Below are 16,779 nucleotides of genomic sequence, written 5' to 3'. Positions count from 1 at the left end.
TATTACGTTCCTAAGAGCATATCTAAGAATTACTCTATTTCTTTTAACATTTATGTAATTACAAAGACTTCATTACAAATTTTTATAGTGTGTAAAAATTTAATTACAAATTTTTAAAGTGTAGTAACTTATTTACAAATTTAATAAAATTATGGAAACTTCTAGATTGATTAACCTATTGCAAAATTACTAAAATTATAGAAACTTGTAGATTTATTAAACCTATATTTGATTAAGTATAAATTAGCAATTACACAAGAGTAGCTTTAACGAATTATCATTCGAACAAAATCCACTTTATTGAACTCAGTTTGAAGAAAATGTCTCCCAAAATACATGCAATCTCCATAGAATCTTCATCCTAACGAAAAGTCCTCGTTTAAGAACACACTTCCTCAAGACCCCTTCCTATACAACAAATCCAATATTTGATAATAAAAAGATGGCAAATAAAATCCTTACTCCAGCAAATTATGCAAAGGAACTTGCAGATATTGTATGCTCTCATTAACATAACTGTGAACTCATCAAGCTTTAATACGGATGGTAAATGCACCTGAAGAATTATTTAGAAAAAGCATACCGATTATTCAGAAACAAACATTAAATATTACTTCCTTACTTTCACATTGAGCAAAGATAAATGCTTTGAAACTACATCTTTGAGAGAAACAAAAGAAATAAACAAAACATGCGTTGCTATCAATGGCAGATTGGCAGTGACAGGCTGACAGCACGAAATACTCCACACAAAAATTATAAATAAATTTATCCAATAATGTTAATATCTCTGATTAAGTACACCTACAATAGTTGTCTCATTTTCGGGGTCTAATGGACATAGTAACAACAAAGAACCTGCTAATCTTACATGCTTTTTTCAGATATAAACAAGCAAGGCAAGCTCAAATAAAACTCAATTTTTATGTCCATTGTCAATACTAGTGACATTGTGACAGATATTTTGAAACGAGCAGAGTACTTATTAAGTAACAATACCCTCATATTCTTAAATTGTAAAATGTCCTTTGACATCTCTTCTTCTCTATGGATCTTTTTTTTTTCTAATGAATTTTCTTCCTTCTAACCCTTACATAGCCTGCACCTTTTTTAACCATATTCAAACAGATGAAGTGATTTCACAAAGCAATCTCACCCCCTATGTCAGATAATCATAATTTGACCATAATTTAATATTACTTAACTTACAAGGTGTTTGTGTGTGTGTGTGTGTGAGAGAGAGAGAGAGAGAGAGAGAGAGAAGTACGTACATGTTGGAAGGGTTAATATATCTGCAGAAACGGCACAAAGAATTCCCAGGTTTGTAAGAAATCCCCTAAGGATGCCACATGGGAAATAAAGATGCATTTTCATTGCATGTGTTGCCTTGTTCCCAGCTGTAGGAGATGTAATATCTTCGGGTGACTTACCACTATCAGCTAATGGATCAATTGACATTCGCGCAAGCCAGCAAAATTTATTATCTTGCAATACAAAGGTACCCTGCAGCAAATCAAACGATAAACCATTCCAATCTAAATTGATATGACGAGTTGACTGCGAGTTATGAGTTTATCTGTGATCTTAACACACCCTATGGTTTGTCCTCAAGTTGTCTACATGCTTCTTAAAGAGCTCAAGCCAAAAATCCTTGCAAATGAACTTGATGGCTTCCAGATGGTCATTGAATCGTGGCCGCTCCATGGTGTACCTGATCAGAGTGTGTTAAGAACACACCCACATTTTTTTTCCAATTCATTAATATTTCAGGATTAACAACTGCAAAGAGACATTGTGTAGAATAGATATAGAAGAAGCACATTGAAATGATTTTAAAGGCTTAATTTTGCATTTCATACTTACCATGGCGCCATTTGTTTATGCATCTTCATTTGCAGGTTACCTCTTTGGTGAAGTGGTCCTACTTATGAAAAGCATAAAGGGATTGATAACCCAACTTATGCTTCCAAAATTAAAAGTAAAACATTACTCTCTACAATATCTATGTTTGTTATAGTCATCTGAGATTTAAAGCACAATTTTACCAAACACTATATTTGTGCCTTTTGCAAATTGTGACCAACTTTTGCTTTGTTTTACTAAACAAAACAAACTATAACTTTTGAAGAACAGTTTTAAAAAGATGAAAGAGCTCAACAACTTTCTAAGAATCACAACAATACCAAACCCACTTGATAACAGATCTGCAGGAACAAATTCTAGTACAGACAAACAATAGTTTTAAGGTAGGGAAATCGAAACCATGGAACTGTTTTACCTTTCAGAGAGCTGGTGACCAACCTGGTATCCAATAGCCTCGATTCTGCGAGCAGCAAGATCATGCTTATTAGGGTAGAATCGGTTGCAATAGCACGAAACCACCTCTGTCAACAGGCTATCCAAACAACTCTCTGAAACTTCTCTCACCATTCTCAGTCTTTTAACTCGCAGGAATGAAAGAACCAGAATCACTATGCACTCTCAATCTAATTATGCTTTGCTTCCCTAATGGTGAATCTTGAACACAAAAGAGTATGGAAATGAATTGAGGTTGCAAATATATTACACTAACTGCTAATGTGCCCAGCACAATTAGAGAAATAAAGGTCAGATGAAGTAGAGAAAGAATTAAGTGACAATTGTTATAATCATTCTTTCTAATCATCTAAAGCGCCAAGAATTAGGCACGTGAATCATTTAAGCATTATTAATTAAAAAAAAAACACAAACGTATAATGGTAATATTTTTTCCATTATTGATGTATATGGTTTGGAACTTGATCTGCTTTTTTATTACATTTACATTCTGTGACTGAAAGAAGTTCTATGATTCATTTCTTTTCATACTAACATATAGTCTTTGCAATTTTTTTTCCAGTTACAGTTACAATATAGACGAATCACAATGATGTTCACTAGGAATAGAAGACATGACATAATTTAGAGTTTCTTTAAGAAATTACTTCTAAAAAAACATCATGAATATTGTGCCATTCAGATACAGTTTCTTTGTCCATTAATCATCTTTTAAGAATTTATATATATTCTATTTTAATTTCATTTTATTTTAAACTTCATTAAATACCAAATACAAATTGCATCATCTTATAAAACTAAAACCTAGCTAGCACAAGTGCAATGCAGCAATGTATCAATAAAAAAAAAAGAGCCATAAAGGAAGATTCCAATATATGCACAAGCAGAATATAAGAATAATCACAAAAGATGAATATCCAAAAGAGAATAAATAAAACAACAAATCATGAATCAAATAATAGCGCAAGAGTGAGTGGGTGATTGATTTGTTTACGTACGAGAAAATGTGCGTCGAAAGAGTGTCTGAATTGCCGAAATGCCGGGGCCCAATTGGGCGAGAAAGTGTCTTGTCTTCTCTCTCTCTCTGCAGTTTACGTCGTCTTCTGTGTGTGCTGCTATGGGAACTATTTTCTTTGGCGTTGGAATTTTGTTTTTAAATTTTGCTATTATCATATCAAAATCAAACCGGTTCAACCACTAGATTATTAGTTAAACCAATTGACCTTATACAAAATTTTATATTTTTTTCGACTATAAATATTTTTTAATATTATTTTTATAATAAAATAATTTTTTTTAATTTTAATAATTTAGTTAGTTTATATCTATTATATTATTATATACTAAAATATTTATTAAAAAATATTAATAGATATTATATAATTATAAAATTAAGTTGTGATTAATAAATTTTTTATTTTATAATTATTTAATAAAACTTATAGCTAAATAAAAATAAAAATATAGTTAATTTAACAATGCGTGAGTATAAAATTAAAATTAAAAAAAATTACATAAATATAAATTATTTAAAAATTTGTTATATATATTATAAGATAAAAACTTAGGTAGAGTTATTTTTATGTGAAATTAATAATTAAATATTATTAGACTAAATTATTATTAGATAATTTTTAATTATTAATTTTATATAAAGATAATTATATACAAGTTTTTATCATATTATTATAATTACCTTAAATATCAATAAAGGCTAAATGAGCCTAGTGGCAAAGCTTGTAACATGTCTAAGGGCAAGGGTTGAAGCCCATTCAGGCACCATAGGAAGCCGCTTGGTGTGACCCAACCAATTCAGTTGGGCTGGTTTTTGTCGGATTATTTAACCAGTTCTACCAGTTCTCATACTTGAACGTTCGTAAAGGTGAATTAGATTGGTTTGAGTTTGGTTTGTCAATTTTTCAGTCAAATTGGACAATTGATTTGATTTTTATGTATACCTTAAGACATAGACATTAAATTAAATATATAGATATATATTATAATTTATTTGTATTGTGTTTGCTAAAATATTAAACAAGACACAATAAAATTAAAAAAAAATAAGTCTATATTATCCCTTAATAAATTTTTTTACACAAAAAAAAGAAATATATCATTCACTACTACTATCACCACCTCTATTCATAGTTGTCAGAACCGAACCGGTGATCGAATCGGTCAGGTTACTGGGTAACTGGGTTACTGGTTCAATCGGTGGATCACTGGTTGAACTGATAGAACCGGTCGTACGTAAATAAAAAATATAAAATAGAAAAAAATTGAATAAAGTGACAATTAGGTCTATCCTTAAAATTTTTTACTTCAAATTAATTAGCCCTTGAAAAAAAAAAATATCAATTTAGTCCTTCAAGATAGTAAACAATGAACATATTACATCCTTCCATTAATTTTTCATGTGAAATTTAGTGGTGATGCTTAGATGTCTCTACTAATTAGTCTTAAGTCGAAATCTTCGAAGACCTACTAACTCAATACTCTAAAAAATTTAAAATAAATATCTTTACTAACATTTTAATATGTAAATGTAAATATTAAAATATTTGATACTTATTTTAATAATTCTATAAATTCTAAAGAATTAAAAAAATGAGTATAAAACAAAAATTAAATTAAATAAATATAAAATAATTTAGTTGTGTATGTATATAATATATAGAATAATTAGCACATAAATTTCCAAATGAACAACACACTAGCTTGGTGGCATTCCTTATCCTTGCCTAGCAAGGAGATACAGGTTCGAAACCCACTGCATGCATTTTTGAATATTTGAGCACCATAGGACCGGCCGGTTCACGGATTGTATCGAACTGGCCAGTTTTGACCGGTTTCGTTCGGTTTGTGACGAACCGCCCGGATTTAAGTGGTTTGTTTCCTCCTTCGGTCTAAAGGTAAAACCAAACCGGTTGGACCACCGGTTCACCGGTTTTTCGGTTGAATCGGTCGGTCCGGTCCGGTTCTTACAACTATGCCTCTATCACTATAGGTTCATCATCACACATACTTCCTCGAAAATAAATCAACAAGAATTTTATAAGAATCAGCATGAATACCATTTATTTTTCAAAAAAAAAAAAAAGAAAAAAATGAAAGGGAAGGAGAATGTGACAGAAGAGTAGATCTTGATGGCACAACGCAGATATGTTAAAAGGAGAAAAAAAAAAGGCGACAGATGAAAAAGGCAGCAAAGATGAAAAGTGTAACACCTTACCACACAGAACTTTACGCCTAGGACGTAAATCAAGGGTGGTAAGGCGCTACGACCTTTAAAAACAAAAATACCTACATATATAACAAGGATAATATAAGTAAGAGTCTTGAAAAAGAAGTTAAGCAAAGCGAAACAGAAAATCGCATCACTCACGATCAGATACACGTAAAATGGATAGACGAAAACGAAAGGAAGGATAAACAAGATTGAGAAGAAGGCTAAAAATATAAATATACAGATCAAAGCTCCAAATGTACAGACATCAAGTTCCAGTCTTGACCCGGGAAGCAAAGGCCGACCAGAGTATATATATATATATATATATATATATATATATAACCCAACCATATCCAAAATACAGAATATAAATCCTAGTTCTCCAAAGTCAATTTCTAAGAGGGACAAAACATGCTTTTATACAAAAACGGAGAAAGTACATATATAACTAAGTACATAATATGAAGAGCCCCAAAGGATAAGTCTTCGCTTCTAACAGAAAGACAAATCCAACACGCTCAGCGAGGAGCATCATGTCATGCATCTGAAAAATAACAAATACATATGGAATGAGAACAAGAGGTTCTCAGCATGGTGGACGTGGCCACATAGATAATATATAAGGTCTCGAAAAAGTCAGAGGCATTACTAGAACTTCGACACTCAGATTCAAACTTAAAATTAATTCTACACTAGAAATCTCGATAATCTATCTAAGGGGATTCTATTTCTACTCTAGTTCTTCACCTCCTGTCAACCCAAACCTCCTAATCACCGGTGAAACTATCCTCAGTGTCACTTTCGCCAGTATGAGAGATCTCTCAGTTGCAAAGATACACAAGACATGCAAAGAAAACACAGATAGGAAGCAATTGCAGTAAGTAGGATAAGTAGCAGATAAGCATGACTAATTAATTAGGCAAACCCAAGTATGCATACTGAAACAAATCATACAAATGCACATGATGCATATCTGTCCTATAGCTAATGAGTCTCATCTGTCGGTTATCCAGCCAAACCCGACATATCCGGTTGCTAACACTGGACAGTCCCTGCGTGTGCATATCCCCAAGCTCAAAATCATAATCATTCAACAAATCTCAAGTTTTTCCAAGGCATTCAATTTAAAATCCATCATATCACAACCCCAAACAGTCCCAAACCATATTCCCATGCTTTCCAAATTCTGCCACAACATACCAACACTCTCGAACCACACCATCTACTCAACAAATTCATTCAATAAAATCTCACTATACCCAACATTAACCATCAACACATCACATTAAATACATATATCATATCTACACCATAATCTCCAATTCAATAATTCAATACAATGCACATCAAACTTTCACAATCCTTTGCTATATCCACAAACATGAACAATATACATAATCCAGCCTATCCTACGGTCAACTAGCCTAAGTTTTTACGTAACATTACACATTATCTACGAGAAACCAAAATTATATCTTGGACGATTCCTCCCTAAGCCCGGAACACCTCAAATTCCTCTGTTCCACAAGCTTCCACTTCTCCAAGTCCTCACCAAATGGATTTCCAGTCGCCAAATCTTCGTCCCAAGTGCTCTAATTTGATAATTCAACTCTAATTCAATATAAACTCAAGTTAGTTCACACAATTCACTCAAATTAGTACTAGGACACACAATATTGGACAAACCACAAGGGTTTAGAGTTTTCTTACCTTATCCATTAATGATTGGAGTAAAATTCAACAACTATCCAATGTTACATTGCACCTAAACTACCAAAATTATGAAAATCACTCAAAACCCAAACCAAATTTGTGAAAAAGGACGGGATAGAAAATTGGGCAAAAAATATGGAGGTACATACCACTTTGTTCGGATAAAATTGAAGAGGACTCCGAGACAAACGCGTGGCTGCAAATGGCTCGTCAATCAGAGCTCTGAATTGAAAGTTATGGAAGATTAAAATTTACAGTGAATACTAACACTAGGTTTTGTGTTCCTCACTCACAATACAGCGTGTTTTACCAAATGAAAGGGGAGAGTGGCTGAAAAGCTTAATTGTGGGTTTATATATGTTAGGTCTTGAGCCCAATAAGGGCTCGATTCAACTGATTTAGTCTGTTAGTCTAATTTTAGACTAAAACCTTTAAAATTAGTGTTTTAATTCCTATTCTAAATATTTTTACATCTCTAAGTTATAAAAATTTAATTTCTTAATTTCTTTAAATAATAATTAATTTATTAGCTAATTATTTAATAATTTTCTAGAGTTTATATTCTACCCACCTAATTAAGAATTTTGTCCCCCAAAATTCATATTCAGTTTCCTGAAAATAGGTGAGGGTAGTCTTCTCTCATTTTCGACTTAAGTTCCCAGGTGTGTTCCTCAATTCCAACTCGACTCCAAGCAATATTTACTAACGGAACTCCTTTTTTGGGTATCTGCTTAACATTGGTATTGTCAGTTCTAACCAAAGTTACTTAAAGCATTATATCCTCTCTCAGTTGCACTGGTTCAGGTTCTAAAATGTGATTGGCATCAGAAGTGTACTTCTAAAACTGCGAGATGTGAAATACGTCGTACTGATTCGAAAGATGTGGGGGGTAGAGTTACCCAATACTCCACCGGCCCAATTTTCTTCAATATCTGAAATGGTCCATTTTGGCCACTAACTCAAGTCCCAATACACTTCGACTTCAACCTCTTAGTTTCGATTGCTCATCAATTCCTGCCTGTTGAAGTAATCTCCAAGAATGCGTAACTTTCTTCCTTAAACTATCTAGGTTTTCTCCTCTTATATTCGCGTAACTCTTCTTCGGCTGTGCGCAATTAGAATCTTCACTCGAATTCGCTTAGTTTTTCTCTGTTGTCTCGACTATCAATTCAAAACCTAAGGTGCTTGATTCTCTGGTTGCATTTCAATACAGAGGCGATTCATGCACCGTGCAACCTTACTATCTCTCTAATGTGTAGTCTCACCAATTTCTTCAATGAATAGTTTGCTTCGATGGGTGAAAGGTAAGTGGACTTGGTCACTCAATACGTGATTACTTACGGCATCAAATCCTATCCCAGCCTCTGGTAAATCCATTACGAAGTTCATAGCCATACTTTCCTACTTTCATTGTGGGACCCCCAAAAATTGCAGTATTCTGGATAGCTTCTAGTGCTCAATCTTCTCCTTCTCAGCATAATTCATACCCAAACTCATCACAATCAAATTCTCAATTATCAATCACAACCAAATTGTCATCAATCATCTCATTCAATAATTTACACCGATTACCTTCACTTACCTCATAGGAAATTTTCTCACCCTATCATGGCCTTCGACCCAACATCCACATCAATCAACAACAAAATCAATATACACCATTCACTTTATAATATCACACTAATTCTCAATTAATTACACACACACACACACACACACACACACACACACACACACACACACACACACACACACACACACACACACACACACACACACACACACACACACACACACACACATATATATATATATATATATTTTTTTTTTACGTAAATCAAATGTGGTGAGGCACTACGACCTCTAAATATAGCTAGGAGCCTTGAAAGAAAGGGGTACGATCAAAACAAAATCGAAGATGTATCGCTCACGAAAAATAATACGATAGAAAGTTTATACAAAAAAAAAAAAACAGATACATATAGAGTTCTAACAGATAAATATAATTCAAGCCCTAGACTCGACTTGCGAAGCAAAGGCCGACCAGAGTATAAATACATATATACATAACCCATAAAGTATAACCCAAGAATAAACACATATTTCTCTAAATCAACCTCTAAGAGGGACAAAATACAGTATATACAAGACAGAGAATCTATTTACATATATAAACATAAACAAAATATAACACTATGTCCTATAATTGTTCTTCGCTTCCAAAGAGTCTCTAAAATGCTTAGTGATTTGCCTCGCATCCTACATCTAAAACAATAATTAATGTATGGAATGAGAACCGGGAGTTCTCAGCATGGTAAGGGTGCCCGCATAATTAATATATAAAGTCCCAGAAAAGTCAGAGGCATTCTTAGAACCCCGACACTCAGATTTTAAACTTAAGATTCAACTAAGACAGAAATTAGGTAAAACTATCTAAGGTATTCAAGTTCTAATCTAACTTTAACATAACATTTCACTTTCTGACTCTTCCAACCCTCCGAATCACCGGTAAAACTACTCTCAGTGTCACCTCTGCCAGCATAAGGGATCTCTCAGTTGCAAACACATACAATACAATAAAAAACCACAATTATGGATAACAACTACAACAGATAGGACAAGTAGCAATTAATTAAATTAAACAGTTAGGCAAGCCAAACCAAAGCTTTCTCAAACAAATCACACAAATGCATATGATGCATGTCTGCACTATCGCCGATGAACTCATCTGTCGGTTATGCAGCCAAAACCCGACATATCCGGTAGCTAATCCGGACATCGTCTCTCTGTTGCGTACAATTATCGTCGGATTTTTTTGCCGATAAATCCTACGGTAGTTGTGTTTTCTTTTAAGCCCACAATTAGAAGTCAAATTAATTTTTTTTTACAAAATTTAGGCAAAAATTCAAAATTATCAGAAATCAACTAATGATTTTATTAAATATCAATGGTATGAATATAATAAAAAGTCAAACAACATAGAATACAATGAAATATACATGAAATAAATTAAATCCCTAAAGCTTACGGATCCCAAAAATCGTCGTCGTCGTCTTCCCCAGCTGAGGTTGTGGAATAGGTGTTGATGTCGGTACCCCACCAGCAGCGTCGTTGCCTCCAGTGCACATCTACTCGTTGTACACCTCCATCTGCTCGCGCAAACGCTCTAGCCACTCCAGCTTCTCCTCCAGGTCTGAGCTGATGGCAACGGCTCCTTCCAGGTGTGCAAGAGGCTCGTTTTACCTCTGCTCAGACTGTTGAGCTTAGATGAGCGGATAATTTATATGCTTTTTGACATTGTTTTTACATAGTTTTTAGTATGATTTAGTTAGTTTTTAGTATAATTTTATTAGTTTTTAAATAAAAATCACATTTCTAGACTTTACTATGAGTTTGTGTGAATTAATGCAAAGTACTATTGTTTTTCTATTCAATTCAAACTTATTCCTATTCTAAGATATTCATTCGCACCCAAGAACATGATGAATGTGATGATTATGTGACGCTCATCACCATTCTCCCTATGAACGCGTGCCTGACAACCACTTTCGTTCTACATGAAGATGAGATAGAATGAGTATCTCTTAGATATCTAATACAGGGGATCGAGTCTGAGATATTAGAGTCTTCGTGGTATAAGTTAGAACCCATGGACGGCCATTCCTGAGATCCGGAAAGTCTAAACCTTATCTGTGGTATTCCGAGTAGGATCTGGGAAGGGATGGCTGTGACGAGCTTCAAACTCGCGAGTGCTGGGCATAGTGACAGACGCAAAAGAATAGTAAATCTTATTCCAGTATGATCGAGAACCGACAAATGATTAGCCATGCAGTGACAGCGCATTGGACCATTTTCACATAGAGGACGGGATGTAGCCATTGACAATGGTGATGCCCAACATACAGCTTGCCATGGAAAGGAGTAGGAATGATTGGATGAAGACAGCAGGAAAGCAGATGTTCAGGAGGAACGAAAACATCTCTATACGCTTATCTGAAATTCTCACCAATGAATTACATAAGTATCTCTATCCTAGTTTATATTTTAATTATGTTTTAATTATCAATTCTCTATAACCATTTGAATCCGCCTGACTGAAATTTACAAGGTGACCGTAGCTTGCTTCAAGCCGACAATCTCCGTGGGATCGACCCTTACTCACGTAAGGTTTATTACTTGGACGACCCAGTGCACTTGCTGGTTAGTTGTGCGAAGTTGTGACAAAGTGTGATTCAAGTTTGAGAGCACCAAGTCTTTGGCGCCATTGTTGATGATCACAATTTCTGCGCACCAAGTTTTTGGCGCCGTTGCCGGGGAACAAACAATCCCCGCGCAACCAAGTTTTTGGCACCGTTGCCGGGGATTGTTCGAGTTTGGACAACTGACGATTCATTTTGTTGCTCAAATTAGATAATTTTATTTTAATTTTAAGCTTTTTGTTTTTATTATTCTTATTTTTGAAAAAAAATTTAAAAATAAATATTTTCAAAAATATATTTTTCTTCATAATTTTTAAGAATGAATTCTAGTGTTTCATGATGATTTGTTGAATCCTGGCTGGCTGAAAGCCATGTCTAATCTTTTGGACCGGAGTTTCAACTTATCATCACAAGAGCTTGTTGATCTTCACCCATTTGGCAGTTACACACATAGTTGTTGTATACATGGGAGGTAGACAATATCTGCTGAAGCTTGGTTGGCTATTGGCCATGTCTAGTGTTTTAGACCGGAGCTTTTACTGAAAGCTTGGCTGGTTAGTGAGCCATGTCTAATTCCTGGACCGGAGCTTTAGACTAACATTGCAAGATTCCTGGAATTCCTATTAAAAATTTTGAAATCCTTATTTTTCCAATTAATTTTCGAAAAATATCCAAAAAAAATTAATAAAATCATAAAACTAAAAATAATTTGATGTTTCTTACTTGAATCTAGTGTCAAGTCATAAGTTTGGTATTAATTGCATGTTCTTAAAATTTGTGCATTTTTCGAAAACTCATGCATGTGTTCTTCATGATCTTCAAGTTGTTCTTGACAAGTCTTCTTGTTTGATCTTTGCATTTTCTTGTTGTGCATCTTTTCTTGTTTCTCATATGCATTTTCAATTTGTTAGTGTCTCAACATTAAAAATTTTTAAGTTTGGTGTCTTGCGTATTTTTCTTTTCTTAAAAATTTTCAAAAATAAGTCTTGATGTTCATCTTAATCTTCAAAGTGTTCTTGGTATTCATCTTGACATTCATAGTGTTCTTGCATGCATTGTGTGTTTTGATCCAAATTTTTCATGCATTGAGTCTTTTTTATATTTTTCTCTTTCATCATTAAAAATTCAAAAATAAAAAAAATATCTTTCCCTTTTTCACTCATAAATTTTCGAAAATTTGAGTTGACTTTTTCAAAAATTTTTAAAATCTAGTTGTTCCTTATGAGTCAAATCAAATTTTCAATTTAAAAAAAATTCTATCTTTTTCAAAAATCAAATCTTTTTCATTTTTCTTTTATGATTTTCAAAAATTTCAAATTGATTTTCAAAAATCTTTTTCTTATTTTGTTTCATAATTTCAAAATCTTCACTAACAATTAATGTGATTGATTCAAAAATTTTAAGTTTGTTACTTGCCTTATAAGAAAAAATCAATCTTTAAATTTTAAAATCATATCTTTTTGTTTTTTGTTAGTCAAGTAATCAACTTTAATTTTCAAAATCAAATCATTTTAAATTTCTTTTTCAAATCTTTTTCAAAATAAGTTTCAATCACATCTTTTTCAAATTCAATTTCAAAATCTTTTCTAACCTCTTATCTTTTTAAAATTGATTTTCAAATCTTTTTCAAACTAATCCTATCTTTTTGTTTCAATCATATCTTTTTCAAAACTACCTAACTAATTCTCTTTCTAATTTTCGAAAATCTCTTCCATCTTTTTCAAAATTCATTTTTATTTAACTAATTGTTTTAAACTTTAATTTAATTTAATTTAATTTTTCTTTTTTATTTTTGAATTATAACTTTGATTTTAAATTAAAAACAAAAATATTTTTATTTTATTTTATTTAATTTTCAAATTCTCTCATCTCTCATCCCCTTCTAATTATTTATTTATCTACTAACACTTCTCTTCCACCCAAGAATTCGAACCCACTCCTCTCCCTTTGTGTTTGGATTCTTATCTTTTCCTTCCTCTATTCTTCTCTTCTTATGCTTACATAAGGAATCTCTATACTGTGACATAGAGGATTCCATATTTTCTTTTTTGTTTTCTTCTTTTTCATATGAGCAGGAACAAGAATAAGAACATTCTTGTTGAAGCTGATCCTGAACCTGAAAGGACTCTGAAGAGAAAGCTAAGGGAAGCTAAAGCACAACTCTCTGGAGAAAATCTGACAGAAATTTTCGAAAAAGAATGAGACATGGCCGAAAATAATAACAATGCAAGGAAGATGCTTGGTGACTTTACTGCACCAAATTCCAATTTACATGGAAGAAGCATCTCAATCCCTGCCATTGAAGCAAACAATTTTGAGCTAAAGCCTCAATTAGTTTCTCTGATGCAACAGAATTGCAAGTTTCATGAACTTCCATCAGAAGATCCTTTTCAGTTCTTAACTGAATTCTTGCAGATCTGTGATACTGTTAAGACTAATGGAGTTGACTCTGAGGTCTACAGGCTTATGCTTTTCCCGTTTGCTGTAAGAGACAGAGCTAGAATATGGTTGGACTCTCAACCTAAAGATAGCCTGAACTCTTGGGATAAGCTGGTCACAGCTTTCTTAGCCAAGTTTTTTCCTCCTCAAAAGCTTAGCAAGCTTAGAGTGGATGTTCAAACCTTCAAACAGAAAGAAGGTGAATCCCTCTATGAAGCTTGGGAGAGATACAAGGAACTGACTAAAAAGTGTCCTTCTGACATGCTTTCAGAATGGACCATCCTGGATATATTCTATGATGGTCTGTCTGAATTATCAAAGATGTCATTGGACCATTCTGCAGGTGGATCCATTCACCTAAAGAAAATGCCTGTAGAAGCTCAGGAACTCATTGACATGGTTGCAAATAACCAGTTCATGTACACTTCTGAAAGGAATCCTGTGAGTAATGGGATGCCTCAGAGGAAGGGAGTTCTTGAAATTGATACTCTGAATGCCATATTGGCTCAGAATAAAATATTGACTCAGATAGTCAATATGATCTCTCAGAGTCTGAATGGATTGAAGGAATTATCCAACAGTACTATAGAGGCATCTTCTGAAGAAGAAGCTTATGATCCTGAGAACCCTGCAATAGCAGAGGTGAATTACATGGGTGAACCCTATGGAAATACCTATAATCCTTCATGGAGAAATCATCCAAATTTCTCATGGAAGGATCAAAAAAAGCCTCAACAAGGCTTTAATAATGGTGGAAGAAACATGTTTAGCAATAGCAAGCTTTTTCCATCGTCCACTCAGCAACAGACAGAGAATTCTAAGCAGAATCCATCTAGCTTAGCAAATATAGTCTCTGATCTATCTAAGGCCAATTTAAGTTTCATGAATGAAACAAGGTCCTCCATTAGAAATTTGGAGGCACAAGTGGGCCAGCTGAGTAAAAGGGTCACTGAAACTCCTCCTAGTACTCTCCCAAGCAACACAGAAGAAAATCCAAAGAGAGAGTGCAAGGCCATTGATTTGACCATCATGGCCGAACCTACAAGGGAGGAGGGGGACGTGAATCCCAATGAGGAAGACCTCATGGGACGTCCTCTGACCAATAAGGAGTTTTCCTTTGAGGAACCAAAGGAATCTGAGGCTCATCTAGAGACCATAGAGATTCCATTAAACCTCCTTTTACCCTTCATGAGCTCTGATGAGTATTCATCCTCTGAAGAGGATGAGGACATTACTGAAGAGCAAGTTGCTAAATACCTTGGTGCAATCATGAAGCTTAATGCCAAATTATTTGGTAATGAGACTTGGGAAGATGAACCTTCCTTGCTTACCAATGAACAAAATGCTTTGGATAGACTGAAATTACCTCAAAAGAAACAGGATCCTGGTAAATTCTTAATTCCCTGTGACATAGGCACCATGACCTTTGAGAAGGCTCTGTGTGACCTAGGGTCAGGAATAAACTTAATGCCACTCTCTGTAATGGAGAAACTTGGGATCTTTGAGGTGCAAGCTGCCAGAATCTCATTAGAGATGGCAGACAACTCAAGAAAATAGGCTTATGGACTAGTAGAGGACGTGCTAGTAAAGGTTGAAGGCCTTTACATCCCTGCTAATTTCATAATCCTAGACACTGGGAAGGAAGAAGATGAATCTATCATCCTTGGAAGATCCTTCCTAGCCATAGCAAGAGCTACGATTGATGTGGACAAAGGAGAGTTGGTCCTTCAACTGAATGAGGACAACCTTATATTTAAAACTCAAGGATCTCCTTCTGTAAACATGGAGAGGAAGCATGAAAATCTTCTCTCACTGCAGAGTCAACCAAAGCCCCCACAGTCAAACTCTAAGTTTGGTGTTGAACCCCTACATTCAAACTCTAAGTTTGGTGTTAGGAGGTTCCAACCTTGCTCTGATTATCTATGAGGCTCCATGAGAGCTAACTGTCAAGTGGTGCACGAATTGTGAATCACACTTTTCACAACTCGTACCACTAACCAGCAAGTGCACTGGGTCGTCCAAGTAATACCTCACGTGAGTAAGGGTCGAATCCCACGGAGATTGTTAGTTTGAAGCAATCTATGGTTATCTTGTAAATCTTAGTCAGGAAGTCAATTATGTTTATCAGTTGAATTGTGAATAACCAAGAGAACATAAATTAAAGATTACTTGTTGTGCAGTAATGGAGAATATGTTGGAGTTTTGGAGATGCTTTGTCTTCTGAATCTCTGCTTTCCTCTGTCTTCTGATTCACGCACGCCCTCCTATGGCAAGCTGTGTGTTGGTGGATCACCGTTGTCAATGGCTACCTTCCGTCCTCCCAGTGAAAACTACGCTCACGCGCTCTGTCACAGCACGGCTAATCACCGGTTGGTTCTCGATCCGGTTGGAATAGGATTTACTATCCTTTTGCGTCTGTCACTAACGCCCAGCCTTCAAGAGTTTGAAACGCGTCACAGTCATTCAATCCTTGAATCCTACTCGGAATACCACAGACAAGGTTTAGACTTTCCGGATTCTCATGAATGCTGCCATCAGTTCTAGCTTATACCACGGAGATTCTGATTAAAGAATCTAAGAGATACTCATTCAATCGTATATAGAACGGAGGTGGTTGTCAGGCACACGTTCATGGTTTGAGGAAGGTGATGAGTGTCACAGCTCATCACCTCCATCACAGTTAAGCGCGAATGAACATCTTAGATAGGAACAAGCGTGTTTGAATGGAAAACAGAAATACTTGCATTAATTCATCGAGACACAGCAGAGCTCCTCACCCCCAACAATGGGGTTTAGAGACTCATGCCGTCAGAGAATACCAAGTTTAGATCTGAAATGTCATGAGATACAAAATAAGTATCTAAAAGTTGTTTAAATACTAAA

General features: G+C 34.6%; 1 protein-coding gene and 1 non-coding gene across 2 annotated transcripts; both read right to left on the bottom strand.

Annotated features, from left to right (window-relative positions):
- Nucleotides 1–210: 210 nt before the first annotated feature.
- LOC107634295 (uncharacterized) lies at nucleotides 211–2,636 on the bottom strand. Its single transcript, XM_088508524.1, has 4 exons — nucleotides 2,279–2,636; nucleotides 1,594–1,711; nucleotides 1,272–1,503; nucleotides 211–556 (listed from the first exon to the last, which is right to left on the bottom strand). Exons 1-4 carry the CDS (start codon nucleotides 2,428–2,430, stop codon nucleotides 528–530), a joined length of 531 nt encoding a protein of 176 aa, XP_088364650.1. The 5' UTR covers nucleotides 2,431–2,636; the 3' UTR covers nucleotides 211–527.
- Nucleotides 2,637–14,055: 11,419 nt separating this feature from the next.
- On the bottom strand, nucleotides 14,056–14,163 carry LOC148570080 (small nucleolar RNA R71). The gene has a single exon (XR_015908987.1). It is a non-coding gene; the product is annotated as a small nucleolar RNA R71 (small nucleolar RNA).
- Nucleotides 14,164–16,779: the final 2,616 nt, after the last annotated feature.

Source organism: Arachis ipaensis, chromosome B3 (genome assembly GCF_059453495.1).
Source record: "Arachis ipaensis isolate K30076 ecotype BB chromosome B3, ASM5945349v1, whole genome shotgun sequence".
In the NCBI taxonomy this organism is placed as follows: domain Eukaryota; kingdom Viridiplantae; phylum Streptophyta; class Magnoliopsida; order Fabales; family Fabaceae; genus Arachis; species Arachis ipaensis.
This window is presented reverse-complemented; position numbering and strand designations above follow the sequence as displayed.